We start from the raw sequence: 23,457 nt of genomic DNA, 5'->3' as shown, positions 1-23,457 counted from the left end.
CAGTTATAACAAGGCAACAGATTTACATTACTTATGTATCCTTTCCCATCTGAATATTTGTAACTGCAGGTAATAAAGTTAAATAATGCTAGAAAACTGAGCATGTCACTCTGAGTTTCATATTTTGTTTATGGACGTGATTCTGAGGCCTCTGTTAGATGCCACCTAGAATCCTGAATCCTTGAAAACCAACAACAGACAAGTGAGATCAAGTTGCCTAAATCAGGAGGATATGAATCAAGATGGACGAAGCCTGTACAAATGGTACACATGGGGCATGAAAGAAAAGAATATCTGAGTAGAACATATATCAAACACCTGGGTAAGATTTATGGGCATTAATACATTTTTAAAAGGATGAGGATATGAATAAAAAAAAGATTTACTGAAAACAGACAGGAGTAAAATGTTATAAGAACCTGAAAAGATGATCGCTGGAAGAGGAAAAGAGAGTCCTAGGGAATAAGAACCCTTTGTCCATCCCTAATCACATACACGACACAGAATATACGGACTTAGAGGAAACAAAAACAAAAGGGTCAAACAGCAATTTCATCACTCAAGGGAGCTTTTCCAGAGACATAAAAGAGAAGCTTTAAGAAGAAAAAGGAGCTTTAAGTATAAAAAAAAAGTTAAGTCTTTATTTAAGATAGGTTTTCCTATCCTGGTAATTCAGTGTGTTCTTTTCCATAATTAAATGATTTTTCCTAATTCATAGCAACATAATATTCTATGATATGCATGATTTATACTAACATGACATTTTAACACAATGCATTATCGCAGTTTGATCCTACATAAGTAACTGTTAGATTGCCAATGCCATTTGGTTGATAGCAGTAGCAAGTGCCCAAGTGATCTAAATACAAATGTTAATTAGGGATAACCCTAATAATCTAGTAAAATGAAAGATTCCTTAGAAAGGTAGTCCATGTTTATACTATTTAGTAAGTAATAAAACATCAAAATGCAGAAAATAACTAAATAATCCAAGATATTTCAGTAAGCAAAAATATGGTTACTCACTAGAGTATAAACTTAAAAAATCACTACCTAAACATCTCAGATTATTTACATATTAAACCTAAATTTAAAATGTTTTTATTTCCTCTTGGCATACACTCTATCTAGCTTATTTCTTGATTGTTTTGTGGATCTGTGTTATTTATTTATTTATTTATTTATTTATTTATATTTTGAGGCTGTCGCCCAGGCTGGAGTGCAGTGGTACAATCATAGCTCACTGCTGCCTGGAGCTCCTGGGTGCAAGTGATCTTTCTGCCTCAGCTTCCGGAGTAGCTGGGACTACAGGCACAGGCAACCATGACTGGCTAATTTTTAAATTTTTTTTAATAGAGACAAGTTCTCCTATGCTGGGCAGGCTGATCGATCATTCTGCCTCGGCCTCCCAAAGCACTGGGATTACAGGTATGAGCCACAGCACATAGCCTAATTTTTTTTCTTTTTCTGGTTTTTTTTTTTGGAGACAAGGTCTCGCTCTGTGGCCCACACTGGGGTGCAATGGCACACTCATGACTCACTGCAGCCTTGGTCTCCCAGGCTGAAGTGATCCTCCCACTACAGTCTCCCTAGCAGCAGGGACTACGGGCTTGTGCCACCACTCCTGGCTAACTTTTGTATTTTTTTGTTAGACAGGGTTTCGCCATGTTGCCCAGGCTGGTCTCGAACTCCTGGGCTCAAGCAATCTGCCCACCTGGCCTGCCAAAGTGCGGGGATTATAGGTGTGAGCCCCTGTGCCTGGCCCTAATTTTTTTCTGAGAGTCTCACTCCATCACCCTGGCTGGAGCGCAGTGGCAAGATCTCGGCTTATTGCAACCTCTGCCTCCCAGGTTCAAGTGATTCTCATGCCTCAGCTTCCCTAGTAGCTGGAATTACAGGTGTGCACTATCACACCCGGCTAATTTTTGTATTTTTAGTAGAGATGGGATTTCGCCATGTTGGCCAGGCTGGTCTCAAACTCCTGTACTCAAGTGATTAAGACTTGCTTAAGCCTCCCAAAGTGTTGGGATTACAAGCGTGAGCCACCACACGTGGCCTATATTTTTTTTAATGATTTTTTTTTTTTTTTTTGAGACAGAGTTTTGCTCTTCTTGCCCAGGCTGGAATGCAATGGCCTCAACTCAGCTCACTGCAACCTCCACCTCCTGGCTTCAAGCGATTCTCCTGCCTCAGCCTCCCAACTAGCTAGAATTACAGGCACCCACCAACACACCTGGCTAATTTTTTGTATTTTTCGTAGAGATGGGGTTTCATCATGTTGGCCAGGCTGGTCTTGAACTCCTGACCTCAGGTGATTCACCAGCCTCAGCCTTTCAAAGTGCTGGGATTACAGGCGTGAGCCACCATGCCCGGCCAATGATTCTTATTTAGTATTGAATTTCCAAAGCCAAAGTTACTACAGTCCTCTATAAGGTTTAGCCAAATAAACCCCCCCCCCGAAAAACAATAAAAACAGAGGCATTTAGCTTTAAATATTTTACTAAAGGTTAAATATCAGCTGATTATGATACTTACAGATGCATGTTTAATTTGCTTTTTAATTGTTAAGATTAAAAACAGCAGGAAAATTTTGAATAGCTAGGTGTTCCATGAAAAACTGCTAGAATTAGCTTAAATCAGAGAGACTACAGATATTTCATCTCTGAAATTAATAGTTTAGCCCTGGTGAAGGCCCCCAATACTTTAAATTACTAAAATTGGCATAATTTGAAAGAAATTTCTGTTTGCTGCTGTAACAGTCAACCCAAACCAACTTTTCTTAAATCAGTGTTACAGATATTTATATACACTTACATACCTCATTGTGATTTCAATATCTAGGACTTGATTATCATACACTAAATGAACTATGCTCATAAGTTTGTTTTTACATAGTTTTAAACATCCTACATATTAACTATTTTCTTTATTTCAGAAAACTCAGATATTACAACTATACATAATTATGAAGTGAAGGTACATTTATACACGAAGGTACATTTCATTTACAAATATAAAGACAGCAGAAACATATCAGAGCTCATAAACTTGAGTTTTTTAAGTAGTATACTCTCCTTCTTAATAGTCATTTGGATATTACTTGTACACATTTTATTTTGATAGTTATTTGTCCAGGTTCACATAGTGACAGATGATAATCTACTATATTCAGCATTGCATAAATGCAACTGAATTTAATTCTTAAACTTCTCACTCATTAACTGAATCAATGTTACAAAGACTTAACTAGATAGCAAATATGCATTTTTACTCTTCATTTACTATTAGTTAGCTAAAGAATTATCAAATGAAAAATGAATGTCTGATAAACTGTGGTTACTTAAATATAATCAATAACTCGGCTTGTTTCTTAAGTGTTTTCATCTGTGCCAGATGAACGCTACAACTATCAGTATGTTAACAGGAAAATAATAAAAAGTCATTTTTCCTAACACTTATGCCTTTTTGGTTTTAGATAGTAAGACTATTTGCATTTGTCAGAATTATCTACCTCAATTAGCCATGGGTACACAGTAACTCTGTATCATTAAAGTACATTTCTGGATTTATCAATTAGGTGAAAAAATACCCATTTTAAGAAAAATAATTCAATAACTAACCTTTTTGCACTCCTAAAAGGGCAGGAGAGTTCTCCTGTGAAGTTCTGTCAGGTTCCTGGGGAGGTACAACCATGGCAAGTGTATGCGTTGGCACACGTGGCACCTAAAAAGTCAACTCAGAAAAAAATCATCTCAGACCAAAGAATAAGACAAAGGCCCATAAATGAAACAGATATCCTGTTTTAGGTTATCTTCATATACCACCAAATGCACTTTTGTTTCCTGAAGCTTTTTTTAAAAAAAGCTTTCACCAAGCAATAATTTTTGAGACTAATGATTAGACAGTCGGGGAATCTACAAATAGTCAATGATTTTAAGCTAAATGGAAATAACATTACTCCCTTGCTGAATAGAACGCCTTGCTGGTTCCAATTGTAGCTAGGGGTACAAGTCACATATTCACTATCCACTAGCCAATTTACCCTTGTTCAAATTCTACATGGATCAAAAGAAAACAAAAATGTAATATATTTCTTCAATTGGGGTATGCTAGCAGTTTTCAGAATGACTTTGTAGAAAAGAATTTAGATTTCACCAACTTAATATACTAGTAAAAGCTCCATAATTTAAGGTAGGTTTAAAAGTTACTTTAATGACTTCTAGCGCTTATGTTACCTATACTTTCATGGTTGACAAAAGTCACTATCTCTAGGATAATTAATACTACCTTGGGAGGTATTAAGAAAATGCTTTCTCGGCCGGGCATGTGGCTCACGCCTGTAATTCCAGCACTTTGGGAGGCCGAGGCAGGTAGATCGCCTGAGCTCAGGAGTTTGAGACCACCCTGGGCAACACGGTGAAACTCCATCTCCACTAAAATACAAAAAATTAGCTGGGCGTGGTGGCGCACACCTATAGTCCCAGCTACTTGGGAGACTAAGGCAAGAGAATCGCTTGAGCCTGGGAGGTGGAGGTTGCGGTGAGCTGAGATTGTGCCACTGCACTCCAGCCTGGGCAACAGAGCAAGACTCCATCTCAAAAAAAAAAACAAAAGAAAAAAGAAAAAGCTTTCTCTTGATTCTCTTGTTAAAAAACAAATAAAAAACCCTGAAAAACCTAGTTGTAATAAGATAACAACTTAGAATACTTACGTTTATATTTGATATTAAGTGGTTTTTAAAGACCACTATTCTCAATAAATAAGGCAATAACAAATTTCAGTGTACCTTTAAAGAAAATAAATCCTAAAGAATTTAGAATCATGATTTTCTCAATATGTAACAGAGAATAAAAACAAGTCCATTTTGCTTAAAACTGATTTTAAACAAAAACTTCTAATCATGTTGAAGAATATTTATATTAACAAACAAGCTCCATTTTACTTTACCTGAGACTGATCTTGAGAAGGTGGAGGGAGCTGAGACACATCTGTGGTGGGAACTGAGAGAACATTATTTGGATAATCCAACAGATAAGAAACTACATTAGTATGGCCACCCTTTGCAGCTTCAATGAGCATTGTTGAACCATCCTGAAAAAGAATTGCCATGATAATTTATTCTTTATAGTTTCTTAGCAGCTCATATAAAATCAAAACTCATTTAAACAGTATTAAATACTAAGCACTAAGATAGATCAAACATATTTTTATAACTATACACATATTATTTATATATATATACACATACATACGTGTGTGTGTGTGTTTTAATAGAGATGGGGTCTCCTTATGTTGCCTAGACTAGTCTCAAACTCCTGGGCTCAAGTGATCCACCCGCCTTAGCCTTCTAAAGTGCTGGGATCATAGACATGAGCCACCGCACACAGCCTGTTTACTTATTTTTAAGTAGACTACCTTGAGTCGATGAGTAGGGTCAGCCCCATGAGCCAAGAGAAGCTCAACAACTGCCAGGTGGCCTCCTGCACATGCCAGCGACACTACTGTATGATCATTATTGGCTGTAGCCCTGTTAACATTGGCACCTTTGAAGAAAAATAAATCGCAATCTTAGCAAAGGTTGAAATCAAGCCAGTTCATAGTCAATATCATTTAAAAATTTTTTGTGAAGTATAATGTAGATACAAAAAAGTATACAAATCATTAAGTGTATAGTTTGAATTTTTTTCACAAAATGAACACACACCTGTGTAACCAGCACCCAGAGGAAGAAACAGAACATTATCCACATACCAAAAGCCCCATCTTGTGCTCCCTTTCAGTCACTACCCAGCCTCCCAATGGTAACCACTACCCTGACTTCCAAACTGGTTTTAGTTTTTGAACTTTATGTGAACGGAATCATACAATGTACTCTTTTGCGTCTGGCTTCTTTCACTCAATATTATATTTGTGAGATTCATCCACAATGTTGCATGAAGCTGTAGTTCGTTCATTCAATATCACTTTTAAAATGGAAAATCTAGAAGACTAAGATTAATAAATATATACAGGTTAATGTAAGCATCAAATAACACCACTGTATATAACTCAAAATGTTTCAAAGACATTTTTGATCTACTAGAAAGTGGCAATATAGCCAGGTCTCAAAGTAGAGAAAACAGATTTTTTTAAGCAATGTTTAAGAGATATATAATTCTTCATATTGTGTATTTTAAGAGTCAGGGGACCTAGATATGGAGAGAAGACAGAATATTATCCAGATATGTTATCTGAAAGGCAAGTTTTTCAATAGCTGTGTATAACATGACCTGAAAAATGTCTAAATGCAAAGTCTTTTCTTAGTTTCTTTTTTGATAAATTATTTTTGACCCCTGGAAAAAATAACTTTAGTTCAGCTACCTTTAACAATTCCAAAAGATCTCAACTAGAAAGTTAAGACTATAGAAATATTCATTCTTCCTTCTTAATTCTACCTATCTTATTTAAGAGAAAAATAAGTCGGTGGGTAAAACCACTACTATTAGTTTCTCTAATTTTCAGAAAATATCCAGCTGAATCTAATCCTAACTTGCATAAAAGTACCTTTTGGGAAAGGTAAAACACAGCAATAAACATCCTGAGATTAGCAACATGAAATTATTTTAGATGACAGGATTATTTGACATAGAAAGGATATAATCAATGTGTTCCTATTCCTGATAAGCCTGATTATATTCTTAGCAGGTTGTTGTTGGGTATGATTAGGTATTCTCTTTAGTAAAGAAGCATAAGAGAACTCCAGAGGTTATCCATCTATTTATTTCTGTGTGGTTGATAAACAGCTTTTACAGACTATATTATGTAAAGATATGCCTTACTTGGCAGCAAAAATGCAATATGAAGAAAATAAACCTAGTTTTATCCAATTCAGAGGAAAACAAGTACATTTAAAATGATAAAATCTGGCCAGGTGCAGTGGCTCATGCCTGTAATCCCAGCACTTTGGGAGGCCGAGGCGGGCGGATCACCTGAGGTCAGGAGTTTGAGACCAGCCTGGCAAACCATGGTAAAACCCTGTCTCTACTAAAAATACAAAATTAGCCGGGCATGGTGGTGCATGCCTGTAATCCCAGCTAGTTGGGAGGCTGAGGCAAGAGAATCACTTGAACCCGGGAGGCAGAGGTTGCAGTAAGCCAAGTTGGCGCCATTGCACTCCAGCCTAGGTAAAAAGAGTGAAACTCCTTCTCAAAAAAAAAAAAAAAAGATAAAATCTTACCCTGCATTTTTAATGTCACTAAATGTCAGAAATCTATTAAAATATAAATATAGTTTTTATCTTAATAACATAACACCACCTGAGAGAATCTTCCTTGTATTTTTATCATCCTATCCTAGGATGTTTCATTATATGCCACAGTATTTCTGACACTATACAAAGAGTTAGGCTGAACCAAATGAAACTGCTGACATTACCATTTTTGATTCATAACATGACAATTACATACGGTTAAACCTAACACTGGTTCCACAGCATTTTATTTTTCTGCAGTAAACAGTCTTAAGCTAATTCTTCGTTCACCAGTTGAAATTTTTTGCCTAAATATAATTCTAATAATAGAATTTCTAAAGACATATAAAAATTATAAATAAGACCCTTACAAACTCAGTTAATTCAACTGTACCACAAACAAGTACCACAGTAGCAGACTTACTCTCTGTCCTCCACCCACATCTCCAGCAGAATAGACTCATCATTAGCTGTTGCATATCCACCTAATCATAGTGGGACATTTTACATTTGGCTTTTCTAAGTTGGGAGCAACCACATGTTGCTTCATTGATGAAAACTTAAAATTCAAAACTAATAAAGAAAATTCCCAGTAAACAACTCACAAACTCTATGCTTACTAAATAAAATATAATAACAAAAGGCAAGAATACAATGCTTTACTGTAGGTAAAGTAGCCATAACATAAATTGCAACAGTTTAGGATTTTTTTTTCCATAAACTGTAGCCTCTTGGAAATGATCACTTGCCCTTTCTTTACCTTTGCTAATAAGAAACTGCACAGTGCACAAATGACCAGCTCTTGCAGCTTTCATCAAAGGTGTTCTTCCACCTTCAGATTCATGTTCCTGTTAAAGAAATGGAAAAAATAATCCATCAATGCCAACAGTCTAACCATCTATTTTAAAAACAGTACTGATGAAATGAGAAATAATGAGGATTTAATATACTTACTCATTGTAGACACTTTATACCACCTACCTCAATTCCCCCAATATACAGGATTTTCAGTCCAAACTAGATAATGTAACTTTCTAAGGGCAAGTTCAGTTTTGCATACCAAGTAATAACCATTAAAGATAATATTAATGTTTTGTTTGGTTCCCAAAGAGAAATCACTGCATTTTTCTAATTCTAAGTTTTAAAAAATGTTTCCCCACTATTTATCTGGATTGTGAAAAAGGAACCTCAGTCCTGTGAAATGATTGGAAGAATCTTGATCTTATAGCAGAAGCCAATAAAAGCACTATCAAAGGATGCAAATGATTCCCTGAAGAAAAACACTATGGTATTTTAGGAGTAACGGAAAAATGAAGAAGAAAAATATACCAATGGGTATTTTTTTTTAAGTAGAAATTAAATACTTGAATAGTCAAAGGCAAAAGATACAACTCCTAATAGCAGAAAGATTGTTCTTTCTAGGAAGTTTGCCAGCAAGAGGAATGAATGATAAAACAGTTTTTAACCATGAATGCCTCACATCAAATGCCACTAAAAGGAGCTTGCTTATATGGTGAGTAATACTGTCTGTTGGAAGAATTATGAACTCATTAAATTCATCTAAGTATTAAAATGTAGCTTATATACTGCTTCTTTGAAAAGTTCTCTTACCTATCCCCTCTTTCATTATGTATGCAAACATGAATTTCTGTTATTCTGGTTCTCTTTTATTACTAAGAAAAAACTGATAAAGACTAGTGGTTAAGTTAAGGCTTTATTTCAGCTATATTCTTCTAATTAACTCTGAAAATCCTATAATTACCACATGATCAATTTAAAATATGTGCTCTCCCAATAGAATACAATTTAGTCTATTTACATTTTAATTATTCTGATCTACAACTCAGGCAAAACAACAATAAGAAATGAGTAGACTGTCAACTCAATGGAAACCTCACAGAAAAGTGATAGGAATTCCTCCCTAAAATAGGTTTAAAAAAAAATCTTGACAGTGTAGTATCACTAAACCTACTTTAAAAACTACTTTATGCTTTCACTTTTTAATTGTTATACATGTTAATTAAATAAGAATCTTTTAACTCTAGATTATGGAAAAATGAATAACTATAGATAATGCCAAAATAATTTGGCTTTAGAATAGATCTTGAACTCACATTCAAATTTAGGTAAATCTAACATTCTGGCAATTTACTTCAAATAAAACTGAATATGTATCACAAAGACCTTACTCAGAAAGACCTAGAAAGTTGTTTGTCCAGTTTTTCTATCCAACTTATTTATGAATTATCATTACAATCAACTACATCCTGGAAATAAATTGCCCATTTAGCAACTTGTTTTTTCCCTTCCTGCCTCACAACTTTTTCGCACATACTGGTCTCTCTTCTTTTTAATGCTTTTCCTCCACTAACTCATTTTCATCCTTTACATCTCAAGTCAAGTGTTATTTCCTCAAGGAAGACCTCCCTGAACTTCCTGACTAAATCACTCTTCCTATTATGGACATACATCTCTATGAACCTCTCCTTCATAAACTGCAATCATATTTTAGTCTGTGTAAGTATTATATTTAACTAACCTGTCTCCTCCACTAAACGGTAAGCTCCATGAGAGCAATGATCTTGTCTTTTTTTGCTTGCCACTGTACACATAATGCTTAAAACAATGGAGTGATTAAATATTGTTTAATCATGCAGGAAACCAAGCATAACTGAACTCACAAATCTTCCCTCTCATAGCACTGAGGTTTGAAGTTTTTATTATTTTCTACTAGGTAAATAAGAGAAAGGAAAGTCAACTAAACAAGAAATTAAGAGTAGTAGTTAAGCCCGAGAGTAAGACATTGATTATCTGCAACTGATATGTTATTATTAGAACATAGTTGGGCAATATTAATGTCACTTATCCTTACTTTACCCTTTTCTCTTTCTTATTTCTTAAGCCTGGCAGTGATCAACATAATTAGGTCATATCAACATAATTAGGTCCCGTGAGTAATGGCAAAGACATTTCAAATGAAATCATGAAAAATGATTTCAAAGCTTTCAGCCCTGATTTAGAATAAACTTTAAAAAATAACTGTTAATTCTGTATATTTAAAATATTACCATAGTTGTTAAAAGACAAGAAATCAGAAAGTACAGTCCCAATATCCTCACACCAAGTCATTTCAAAATTCAACATATTAATATAATTCCTGAAATAAAAGGGGTGAAAAGCTACCTATTTTATTTTCCTCTCTATAAATATACATTAATTCCCTTAGTTTTGAATAACATAATCACATTTGAAAAAAGTTGATAAAACAATGCCACAACTCTATATTACAACATTTTGTGTCTTAAAATGAATACTGTATATCCCACAACACACAATATTTGCCCCAAAATATCTGACTACTAAATCTTTCTTTTAAAATGGGAATCAGGCTACTGTGGGCACACTCCCTATGGGTTAGCCCTGCTGTGCAAGAAGCAGAAAAAAGAAAAAAATAATAATATATCTATATATGTATATATGGAAAATCCCCATTATATACATATATATGTATGTATATGTATATAGGAGTACATTGATTCCCATTATATACATACATTATACATATATATTCCCATTATTGGTTCCCATTATATACATACATATATACATTACACATATATATTCCCATTGATTCCCATTATATACACACACACATATATACGCATATACATACATAGGTGTATATATATAAGTATATATACCTATGTATGTATATAATGGGAATCAATGTATATATACATATGTATATAATGGGAATATACATGTATAACAGGAATACATACATATAATGGGAACACATATATGTATATAATGGGAATCAATAATGGGAATATATATGTGTAATGTATGTATATACATATATGTGTGCATATCATGGGAATCAATGCATATATGTATATAATGGTAATCAAATTTGTATACATCATACTACTTATGAGCATTGGATTTAGTCATATAGCCGCTATTTGTCCAATACTAATAAAATTTTAGGATACAAATTGTTTCTGGTTTTTTTCCCTTCATAAACGCAGAAAATTATTTTCCAAGGCTACAAACTTAAATATCATGCAGTTTAACGTTTCTTTTTCTGTTCTTGAGAACAGCTAGAATAATATAGAAAGTATCTGTTTCGGCTGGGCATGGTGGCTAATGCCTGTAATCCCAGCACTTTGGGAGGCCGAGGCGGGGGGGATCATGAGGTCAGGAGATTGAGACCATCCTGGCTAACATGGTGAAACCCCGTAAAATACAAAAAAAAACAAAATTAGCCGGGCGTGGTGGCGGGTGCCTGTAGTCCCATTACTCAGGAGGCTGAGGCAGGAGAATGGCATGAACCCAGAAGGCGGAGCTTGCAGCGAGCCAAGATCGTGCCACTGCACTCCAGCCTGGGTGACAGAGCAAGACTCCATCTTAAAAATAAATAAATAAATAAATAAATAAATATTAAAAAAATAAATAAAATAAAAATAAAGAAAGAAAGTATCTATTTCTTGGCCAGGCTCAGTGGCTCATGCCTTTAAACCCAGCACTTTAGGAGGCCGAGGCAGGCGGATCACCTGAGGTCAGGAGTTCCAGACCAGCCTGACCAACATGGAGAAACCCTATCTCTACTAAAAATACAAAATTAGCTGGGCAAGGTGGTGCATGCCTGTAATCCCAGCTACTCGGGAGGCTGAGGCAGGAGAATCGCTTGAACCTCGGAGGTGAATGTTGCAGTGAGCCAAGACTGCGCCATTGCACTCCAGCCTGGGCAACAAGAGCGAAATTCTGTCTCAAAAACAAACAAACAAACAAAAAAAAACCAAAAACCCTGAACATTTGGTAAAATTCACCCATAAATCCATTTGAACCTCTTACCTTCTATAGATGGGTAAACTACTGATTCAATTTGTAATACACGGTTTCCTATTCTAGAATCAATTTTGATAATTTATATATTTCTAGCAAAAATTAGTATTCATTTCATCTGAGCATTCACATTTATTGATTGAATTTTAAAGATCTCTACTTATAAAATAATTACAATTCACTTTTAAGTTTATTGTTATCTGTGCCTTTTCCCCTAAAAAAAAAGAAAAAGAAAAAGAAAAAAAAGCCTTGCTTGTTTTATCTGTTTTGGTAGTCTTTTTTTAAAAACCAGCTTTTAATTTCACTCTTCATCCCTATATTTTTTGTATCTCTTTTTAAAATTATTTTCTATTGTGTTAACTTTTGCTTTTATATTTTTTCCCTACATTTGGGCAACATCTCATTCTATACCATAGAATATCATGTACCACAGAATACCATATATGATAGAACAAGGTGTTCTCCTGCTTTTATTATTTTCTTCTTCCTTTGTGCTATTGTTTTAAATTTTATTTTCATCTTTAATATATTGATATACAGAACTACAATTTTCCTTCTAAGGACAACTTTAGGTATATTCTCCCTACCCAAGTTTTGGTGTGCACTGGTAACTCAGTTTCTACCGTGTAATTTTTACTGTATTGCCTCTTAACCCCATGAATTTTATAAAAGTATTTTCCTGGCTGGGCGTGGTGGCTCATGCCTGTAATCCCAGCACTTTGGGAGGCCGAGGCGGGTGGATCACAAGGTCACGAGTTCAAGACCAGCCTGCCCAACATGGTGAAACCCCATCTCTACTAAAAATACAAAAATTACCCAGGCGTGGAGGCAGGCGCCTGTAATCCCAGCTACTTGGGAGGCTGAGGCAGGAGAATTTCTTGAACCCGGTGGGTGGAGGTTGCAGTGAGCTAAGATGGCGCCACTGCACTCCAGCCTGGGTGACAGAGTGAGACTCCGTCTCAAAACAAAAAGAAAAAGTATTTTCCTTCAATTTCTAAATGTATGGAATTAAAGAAGACTTTATTGTTGATGTGTAATTTTAATGCAAGAGAGATCAGAGAATGTAGTCCATGTGATGAAGATTCAGGAGTTTCTTCGGACTTCTCTGTGGCCTAAAACATGGACAATTTTTATAAATATTCCATGTATTGGAAAAGAATATAAAGTATATTTACTGGAAACAGAATGCTAGCTTTCTGTAAGATAAAAAATTGTTTGATTTTTAACAATCATTTTATGTTTGATTCATCAGTTTCATTGAGAAGTGTGTGAAAAAAATCCTACCACTACAAATGCAGATCTGACCATTTCTCTTGCAATTTTGCAGTTTTATATTTTATTTGGATGGTAGATTGTTAGTTACTGATTGGTAATTATTTTCTCAGTTGGAGGAGTATTCATTTCTAAAAATGCTTTTGGCTTAAAATTCCATTTTGTCTTGTATTAATATTGCTTTACATAATTTTTTCCCATCACTGTCAAGCTTTCCTCATCACTTTGCTTTAGGTTTGTCTCCTGCAAACAGCATTTGCTACATTTTGATTCTGACTCTAATTCAGAAGTCTCTGCCCTTTAACAATTGAGTGTAATAGCTTTATATTTGTTCTGATTACAATTCTATTTTTCTTTAAAAAAAAACTTTATTCAGTACCTTCTCCTCCTGAACAACAACAAAAGACTCTAGCGTGGCTTTTAAACTCTCTAACACATCCTTCTGAATTTCCTGCTATTGTTTTCTAGAATTTTAGTACTACTTTGGTTTTAAACATTAAAATTTAGGTTTTTAAACTCAAACATTTGTATTTATGTTTTATCAATTTCTTTGCTTACCGTAGTTTCTTGTATCCCACGCCTTCCTCCAGGACTCACTTTTCTTCTTACTGATGTATATATCTTTTAGTAGTTCTTTTGTCAAGGGTCTAATGATGGTAAATTCGTTTATTCTTTGTAGATTTGAAAATATGTTTATTTTTTCCTTCTCTAGAATGGTACTTAAGTACAGAATTCTGTATTGTGTTATTTTATCTTGGTATTTTGAGGATATTACTTCCCATCATCTTCTGTAATTTATTATTGCTGATGAGAAGGTCAAAACTTTGATGGTTTTTTTTTGTAGGTAATGCGTTTTTTTCCTCTGATAGCTTTTAAGACAGTTTTCATTATCCTTAAAGTTCCACAGTTTCATCTGTTCTGCTTAGTGATGGATATGATTCTTCAGTCAAGGATTCATGTCTAGTCACAATGCTAGAAAATTCTCCACCATTCTCTTCAAACATTTCCTCTCCCCTCCATTTCTATCCTCTCCTTCAGGAACTTCTAGTAGATAATATGGTGGAGCTTCTAATCTATTCTCTTTCTCTCAATTTCTTTTTCATATTTGCTATCTCTTTACTATATTTTATTATATATTTTATTGTATTATTTCTTGTTTTATCACTCACTTATTCACTAATGCATTCAACTGTATCTAATATGCTGTCTTACCCTATATATTGAGGTTACCCCCCAAAACTTTTAGTTTTATTTTATATCCAGCTGTTCTTAATACATAATTATCAGCTTTTGCTTTATTATCTCACATTGTTTTATGGCTACTGGTCATAGTTTAAAATAAACATGTTCATAATTCCCAAGATTAAAGTTTATTTCAATTTCCTTGAGTGTATTATATTTTGCTTTTTGTTTGTTTACATTTTGACTATCTTTCTTGATAAAGATTCGCTCTCCAGCTTTATAATTTTTTTACTGAGGAAACTCATTTTGATGGGAGGTGTTTTGTTTTAGTTTCTTTTCCATCCACAGATGTACTCCTCATCAGATGTTTTGGAAGTTGCCTCAGTCTGGCTCTTGGAGTCCATTTCAGAAGTAGATATTTTGCTGGACACCTAAGGTTCTTGTCTCATAAAGATATTTCACTTCTGTTCCCTAAATCAAGAAGGTTGTCCTCCAAGTTTTTAGTTACACAGTTGTCTCTGTTTCTTCCCTCTATTAACGACAATTTGCTAATTTATTTTTCCCCCCTTTTTTTAGTTTTTTGGGGTTTGTTTTGTTTTGTTTTTTACATACAACCTGGATATGACAATTTGCTAATTTCTAACCATAACCCTAGATAGTTGATCAAAGATTTTTTTATCCATTTTGGTTCACAGGTAGGGCAATAAGATGCCGGTTCCTTGCTTTATTCAAGTAGACTAGATCTACTGATGTACTACATGTGAAATGCATTCATTCCCTATTCCTCTGCACATGCTGAAATCTCAGCCCCCATTGTGTATTTTTTTAGCCCTTAATTCTCCTTGGGACTATAGCTTAAACTGTGGATCCACGCTGCACTTCTAGTCCACGGAGATCTTTAATCCTGTTGTTTTGGGGCATGACTACATATTTTTAGATTCATTTTTCTATATACTAATAATGACTTTACCTTCTTGACTGAAGTCATTTGTACTTATATTTAAACAACCTGGAGAGAGCTGAAAAGAACTCATTCAATACACAATAACATAGAAAGAGAGAACTTGGCTTTAAAAGAAATGTATTAGGAGTTTTGTGTATTCCATAGGTAGTTTTAGATTTTTAAGAAATTGACAAAAGTTTCCTAGTTTTAAGTAGTAAAGTTAAAAATACGTATATACGCTATTCCTTAATAAAAAAGTTAAAAAGTGGAAGGTAAGGTCACATTTAAAGTTTATTAAGGTAAGGTAATTACTAACAGTTGAAATATATTGATAAGTAGATTACTAGAGCTCATAAGCTCCCTAAAAATATATCTATAAAAAATACACTACAAGTCTGGGCAAGATAGCAAGACTTTGTCTCTGAAAAAAATTTAAAAATTAGCCAGGCATTGTGGTGCATACCTGCAGTCCTAGCTACTCAGGAGGCTGAGGCAAGGGGATGCCATGAGCCCAGGAGTTCAAAGTTGCAGTGAGCTATAATCACGCTATTGTACTCTAGCCTGAGTGACAAAGCGAGACCATCTCCAAAAAAAAAAGAAGATAAAAAAAAGGTTCTGATGAATGAGCACTGTAAGAAAAAATGTGGAATTTTTTTCTATTTGGCTTTAGATAACAAAATTTTATTTTAAATTGTTTATTTTATTTAAAATAAGTTAATTTCCCTTAAAAAATCACAGCCACAGGGCACCCAAGACATATATTTAAGGACTGTAACTATACCACAGAGGCAATGTCTTTTGGAGTTGGAGGGAGGACATTCTCTAAGGAGAAAGACCAAAATCACAGAGAAAAGGAGGGAGACTGTTTGATACTGTATGTACTAGAGGATTCCAATACTCTTCCATGGGGAGTATGTTCCTTCAACCCACCACTGTATATTAATCATTACCTTAGTGATCTACTATTACTGATTGGATTCATACCCCTCAGGAGAACTGATATGGATAAAAGGTTAAGAGGCACTGGTCCTAAGGCTTGTGTTTAGCACATTTTCTAAAAATCACAAGTAACAGAGAGAAAAACCAAGTTTATTCAATTTGGATGAAGGAAAAATGATCGATTATAAAGCAAAGATGGAAAAAGAAAAGAACTCAGCAATGATGCAGAATAATCTGTATGGCCTCTACCAATGTCTCAAAGTGTAAAATATGGAGAACTTGTCATCAGAATCTCCTGAGATATTAGTTCAAATGCAGACCCCCTATTTCAGATCTATGGAATCTGAACCTGTAGACGTGGGGCTGCAAAACTCATTTTTAAAAAAATCCTGTTTTGAGACTTGCAGCTAGAGAGAAAGATTTACAATTACATTTCATCTAACAAATCCAGGGAAAAAGAATTACTTCGATCTGAAATAACACTCAGCTTTACATTCTTGATAGGAGCCTATAATATTATACAAACTGAGTAGAAGCTCACATGTTCACACCACATTTTGTGAAATAAACTTACTTCAAAGTAGAATAAATATATCCAGCCTGGACAGTACAGTGAGACCTCATCTCTATAAAAATGAAAAAAATTAGTTGGGCATGGTGACACATGCCTCTAGTCCCAGCTACTGGGGAGGTTGAGGCAGGAAGATCACTTGAGTCTGGGATGGGAAGGCTGCAGTGAGCCGAAAACACACCACTGCATTCCAGCCTGAGAAACAGAGTGAGACCCTGTCTCAAAAAAAAAAAAAAAAAAAATTAAAAAAATCTCAACAGAATAAATAAAACAGCTTCTCATTTAACAAGCCAATGATGAAGACACTTAAGCATCATGATTAAGAGGGGTTTAGAATTGAGAAACTTAGGCCAGGCACGGTGACTCATGCCTGTAATCCCAGCACTTTAGGAGGCTGAGGCGGGTAGATCACGAGGTCAGGAGTTCGAGACCAGCCCAGCCAACATGGTGAAACCCCATCTCTACTAAAGATACAAAAAATTAGGTAGGCACGGTGGCATGCGCCTGTAATCCCAGTTACTTGGGAGGCTGGGGCAGGATAATCGCTTGAACCCAGGAGGCAGAGGCTGCAGGGAGCCAAGATTGCAGCACCACTGCACTCCAGCCTGGGCAACAGGGCGAGACTCTGTCTCAAAAAAAAAAAAAAGAAACTTAGATGGCCTAAGTTATTTGTGATATAATCACAATTCATTAATAATTTTAAAATTAAAAACTGCTCCTGATTTTAAATAAATCTCTTTGGATTATAATGGATATTAAATTTATTTGACTTTTAAAACCACTGGGCGCAAATTCACACATTTTTTCAAAAGAAATATTTCCTATGAAAAAATATTCACCTTCTTAAAAACCAATTTCAGAATAGTAGGAGACAATTTTAAGAAGAAAATTTTAAACTTCTAGTTTATAGAAATTAGGGCATAAACTATATAGTAAACGTTTTGCTAAACTAATTTTTTTGTTTATTTGAGTATTATTTTTAAAACAATCCAATATATTAATATCACTCTGAGTTTCAGATTTTTGATGAACAAAGTTGAATGCAAAGGACTTTATTACTGAGACTTTCTCTCTGCGGTATACTAACTCTCCCAATAAAGGAGAATGTAAAAGAACTACCTGAATAAGAAAATCTATTTTCACCTAAGAGATTTTTTTAGGAATATCACTGAGAAAGAAGACTAAGGAAACAAACTACCAGCAATACAAATCTCTTTTTATTGGGACTTCATAATCTTTTTTCAATTGAAGAGGATTTCCTTTGTCACCCAGCAGGGTCCTGGAACTTCTTGGCTGGAATTCAGATATCCAGAGTTCTGGTTACCTACAACATCTATTCTTTACGTAGTAGCTTACAAGCATCAAAGGCCACCCTCACCTGATGCTTGGCCGGATCTATGCCCTCCAAAATAGTCTTCATGTCCTCCTGCTTGTCCTGCGAAAGGAAAAAGAAGAACTCACGGATCTTATTCCAAAAACGAAAATCACATTTGGCCATGAAGACCTTGTGACCGATACTTCAGATGGTGGGCTTTGTTAACTCAGGATCTTCAACTAAAAAGATTCTCATCTGTAGAGACTGTAATGTCAGGAGCAGAGTATAAATTTTTTTAAGGGGGTGATATTATGGTTTTTTACCAATAAAACTTCAATATAAATCTTAATATATGTAGAAATATTTCTGCAGAATTATTTGAATTCATGCCTTTGTCTCAAAAAACAACTAAAGCCACAAAAACAGAGCAACATTTAAAAATATCTAACCAAAGAAAATAATGAAATCAAGAGATTTGGGCATATCAGAAGTTGGGAGGATGGAGGAAAATACTGTAAGATAAATAGTTACATAGCTTTTCCCCTCATTATAAATGTACTTAAGGCTTACACTTTTCAACTAAAACAAGAACCTTCAAAGAACTCGAGAAATGGAATGTTTGTATTTTCTCTAGATCTAGACTCTTAACAGAGAGAAACTATCTAAAGGTGAGACAGAGATACAACTTAGGAAACCATAATAAGCTTTTCAGTCATTGACCAGAGTCAACTAAATCTCCAAATAAAGGAAATGTGGCCTAGAGAAGGCTTCACTCTAAGTCATTCCAATTTCCTACGTATGTGATGTGCTTACCCTAAGAAAGTGCATGCTCCTATGGTATAGATTCAGCAAGACAGTATCCTGAGACAACTACATGATTTTAAGAAGCTAACTGTTAAGGCTCACTTCCTCTTCCCTGCCACCTTACCCCACATTTCATCCCATATTTCAATAAATAGCCAGTCCCATTAAAATACGAATAATAAGCACAAAGTATCCAACATGGAACCTATCAAGAAGTTCCTACAAAACAAACAATAAAATTTTAGTCAAATATTCCCCAATACCTTCAAATAAATTGAAGAGAACAGGGAATCTTTACTTAAATAGCTGAACAAAGTGATAAAACAAAAGATTGGAAAGTGAATTGGAAGAATAAAAGAAACTAAATACAGACTGAGCACCACTAATCTAAAAACCTGAAATCTGAAATGCTCCAAAATCTGAAACTTTTTGATTACTGACATGACACTCAAAAGAAATGCTCATGGAGCATTTCAGATTTTGGATTTTCAGATTAGGGATGCTCAATGGGTATGTATTCTGCAAATATTCCAAAATCCAAAAAAAATATCCAAAACACTTCTGGTCCCAAGCTTTGCAGATAAGGGAGCAGTAACAGTGAAGCCATGAAAACCACATTTAGAAGTAGAAACAGGCCAGTCATGGTGGCTCATACTTGTAATCCCAGTAACTTGGGAAGCTAAGGTGGGTAGATCGCCTGAGCCCAGGGGTTCAGGACTAGCCTGGGCAACATGATGAAACCCCGTCTCTACAAAAAATAAAAATAAAAAATTAGCTGGTGTGGCAGTGTGTGCCCGTAGTTCCAACTACTCAGGAGGCTGAAGTGGAGGATTGCTTGAGACTGAGAGGTCAAGGCTGTATTAAGTTGTGATCATGCCACTGTACTCCAGCCTGGGAGATAAAGCAAGACCCTGTCCCTTTTAAGAAAAAAAAAAAAAAAAAAAAAAAAAAGCAGAAACAAGTATACAGAAAAAAATAGTGACCTGGATGACAGACTTAAGACACAATGCAGAAGAAAAGGACAAAGAAATGTATTAGACATAAACATAATACAAATACAAACAAGCGAGATGAGGGAGACCATACATATGAATGGTAAATATCTTGAAGGACGTTAACAGAATAGAAAAATAAATAGTCAAAAACATAGCAGAAAGAAACCTTCCTTTAAAAAAAAGAAAATATCACCCCACGGTCACCACTAAAAAAAAAAATTTTTTTTTAAATTAAATACTATGACAACTTATTAAAGACTATGACTTATTAAAGTCTTCAGACAGAAAGTATTCACTGTTTCTCAGGAAAATTAATATAGAATAATTAACACAAGATACATCCTGATGAAATCAGATGTTTAAGTATAATGAAAGAGACACTTACATATAATACAGAATAGTCTAGCAGGCTTTGGCAATATTCAGTACCAGAAGACACTAATATAGTGGGTTTAAAATTTTGAGGGGAAAGAACAAGTGATTCAATAATTTCATACATGGCTACATTCATTTATAAATACAACATATGGTATTCTAAAATATGCAAGCACCTATTAACTCCTTTTTTGAGGGGGAGAATAAATTCAAATCAAAATACCAATACTAGCCAGCCAACAGATAAGTCAAGCTGAGGAATTCAGGAATCATGAAGCTATATAATAAGAAAGACTAGTAATGTAAAAACTGAATCCACTTAAATATTATATATACATATATACACACATACATATATATTTAAATAACTATGAGAAATAGGGTCCTAAATCAGAATGTAAATGTATAACCAGGAGAATATTAAAATAACTCATGAAAATTCTATGGTGAAAGATATATTACTCTCCTTGTCCTTCAGAATGAAGTCAATAGATACTGAATAAATATTTGATTTTTAAAAATCTATTTGTAAATGGTGTCTTCACATACTTCCAGAAAGTAATTTTATTCCTGTGTTTTCTATAGTTCGCTAAAGCTTTGGGAGCAATTAATAGGGCTAACTGTAGCACAGTAAGTTTTTTTTGTTTGTTCGTTTGTTTTTGAGATAGGGTCTCCCTCTATTGCCCCGGCTGGAGTGCAGTGATGCAATCTCAGCTTACTACAACCTCCGCTTCCTGGGCTCAAGCGATCCACCTCAGCCTCCTGAGTAGCTGGGACTACAGACACGCACAACCACACCCGGCTAATTTTTTTTTTTTTTTTTTTTGGTAGAGACAGGTTTTCACCACGTTGCCCGGGCTGGTTTGAACTCCTGGGCTCAAGCAATCTGCCCTCCTTGGCCTCCCAAACAGCTGGGATTAAAGACTTGAGCTACTGTGCCAGGCAAGAAGATTTTTGTAGATAATGCAAACATAGGGGCTGTGATCAGAAATTAGAAAATTAAACTGTTTAAAAAAGGAAGAAGAAGAAGGAAGGAGGGTGGGAGAGAAGGAGAGAAGGGAGGGAAGGGAGGAGGGGAGAAAGAAGAAATCAGTTTATATTTGTGAGAATGTGGGAGAGTCAGGAGGGCTCAACTGTTAACAGAGATGTACACTGGTTCAGGATTTTTGAACAGTTTGACAATAGTTATCAAAATTTCAGATGTGGACCTCCCGAAACAATAAAATTTTAGTCAAATATTTCCCTATAACCAGCAATTTCACTTCCAGGAATTTATCCCTATTATATACATATTCACAAAAGTAGCAAAGATACATAAATATGCCTAGCAATATTTACTGCAGCACCATTTGTAATATTTTAAAACTATTAACTCAGGTGTTTATGCGTAGATAAATGGTTAATAAATTATACAGAACACTGGGTACCTGTGAAAAAGAATGGGAAATCTACTGGAACACGGGAAGATGTTATATCACATATATTAAATGTACATATTTTGGGTATACAGAAATGTCTAGAGAGAGACACAATATATTGTTTAAATTTTTTTAAAAATCTTATAAAAGAGGACTTGGTCTATGTTTTCTATTTATAAGATTTAATATAGATAATAAACTGATCCATAAGATATTTTTCTTTCTATTAAGGGAGGTCCATATCAAATCTCATTTAAAAGGAAATAAGTTCCAGGAAGAAGAACTACAGAGTACTAATGTACCCATGTCTAAATTACCTAGTTTCCATTTGCTCAACTATTTTTGGAAAATGCCCAATATAGTTCACTCAGTCAGCAGAATACAGGCCAAAGAAAGCAACAAAGGTCAGAGAGCTTACTTTATGGTTACGGAGGAAAGTCAGTGATAACCTACGTTTTTGTTTTGTTTTGTTTTGTTTTGTTTTTTGAGACGGAGTCTTGCCCTGTCACCCAGGCTGCATTTTAGCACATACCTGTAATTCTAGCTACTCGGGAGGCTAAGGAAGGAGAATCATTTGAACCCAGGAGGAGAAGGTTGCAGTGAGCCGAGATCGTGCCACTGCATTCCAGCCTGGGTAACAGAGCCAGACCCCACATCAAAAAAAAAAAAAAAAAGAAAAAAAAGAATTAGTACACTTAAACCTTAAACTGAGAACATATCTATGAGATGCCAGGAATGAAATACATCTCCACTGCATGCAATGGGGGATGGACAGTCCTCTATCTGCAAACTGCTGGAGGAAATTATTATAGCCCAAAACAGATATTAGAAGACAGCAGCAAAGAATGAAGGACAAGTAAGATGGTACTGCCTTGTAAGATAAAGTTAATAAGAATTACCAGTCACTTTTTCCCAGGACTCAGGGACTAATCTGCTTGCTTTACTCTGAGGTTTCCCTGTTTCTGACTAGAACTTTTTCTTTCCTCTGGTCTACAATAAAGCCTGAAATAAAATTTATTCATAGGTTTTATATTTTTTTCACTGTCACAAATTTTACTCACAAATATTCATAGGTTTTAAATATAAAAATTATTATACTTTCCCATACTTTCCACATTTTCTTTTTCTCCTAAAAAATTATTTTAAGAGAAGGGTCTCACTATGTTGCCCAGGCTGGCATACAATGGCTGTTCACAGGCATGCTCATTGTGCACTGCAGCCTTTAACTCCTGGGCTCATGCAATCCTCACACCTCTGCCTCCTTGGTAGCTAGGACTACAAGCCCAGCATTTCCACATTTTATATGAAGAACAGTATTGCTTTTTATAATGAGGAAAAGAAATAATATTAAAATTAAGATATCAGTCCATAAATAGCAAAAGCATGAAAGAGGCTATACATTTTTAAAACTTAAAATCAATATATAAAATAATTCAAAATAAGAAAAGGTAAAAAGTTATACATATAGAGTTATTAAATCTAACAGTATTTGTAATAGTGAAAAATGAAAAGCAAAAGTTCCATAATTAATGAACGAGTATGGTTCATCAACTTGATGGAATATGAT

The 23,457-nt window shown here is 34.9% G+C and overlaps 1 protein-coding gene across 38 annotated transcripts in view; it reads right to left on the bottom strand.

Annotated features, from left to right (window-relative positions):
* Window positions 1-23,457, bottom strand: part of ANKHD1 (ankyrin repeat and KH domain containing 1) — a 142,026-nt gene that overhangs the window by 58,466 nt on the left and 60,103 nt on the right. For 20 of the 38 annotated variants that reach the window (XM_004042623.5, XM_019026950.3, XM_055389182.2 and 17 more), the window contains 5 exons: window positions 18,362-18,418; window positions 7,989-8,076; window positions 5,416-5,543; window positions 4,948-5,091; window positions 3,621-3,723 (listed from right to left, as the gene is read on the bottom strand). In XM_004042623.5, coding sequence (XP_004042671.2) covers window positions 3,621-3,723; window positions 4,948-5,091; window positions 5,416-5,543; window positions 7,989-8,076; window positions 18,362-18,418 — 520 coding nt within the window. Of the gene's footprint in view, window positions 1-3,620; window positions 3,724-4,947; window positions 5,092-5,415; window positions 5,544-7,988; window positions 8,077-18,178; window positions 18,419-23,457 lie in introns of those variants that run through there. The other 18 variants (XM_019026954.3, XM_055389193.2, XM_004042622.5 and 15 more) reach the window with 5 other exon arrangements.

Source organism: Gorilla gorilla, chromosome 4, assembly GCF_029281585.2.
Source record: "Gorilla gorilla gorilla isolate KB3781 chromosome 4, NHGRI_mGorGor1-v2.1_pri, whole genome shotgun sequence".
Lineage (NCBI taxonomy): Eukaryota > Metazoa > Chordata > Mammalia > Primates > Hominidae > Gorilla > Gorilla gorilla.
This window is presented reverse-complemented; position numbering and strand designations above follow the sequence as displayed.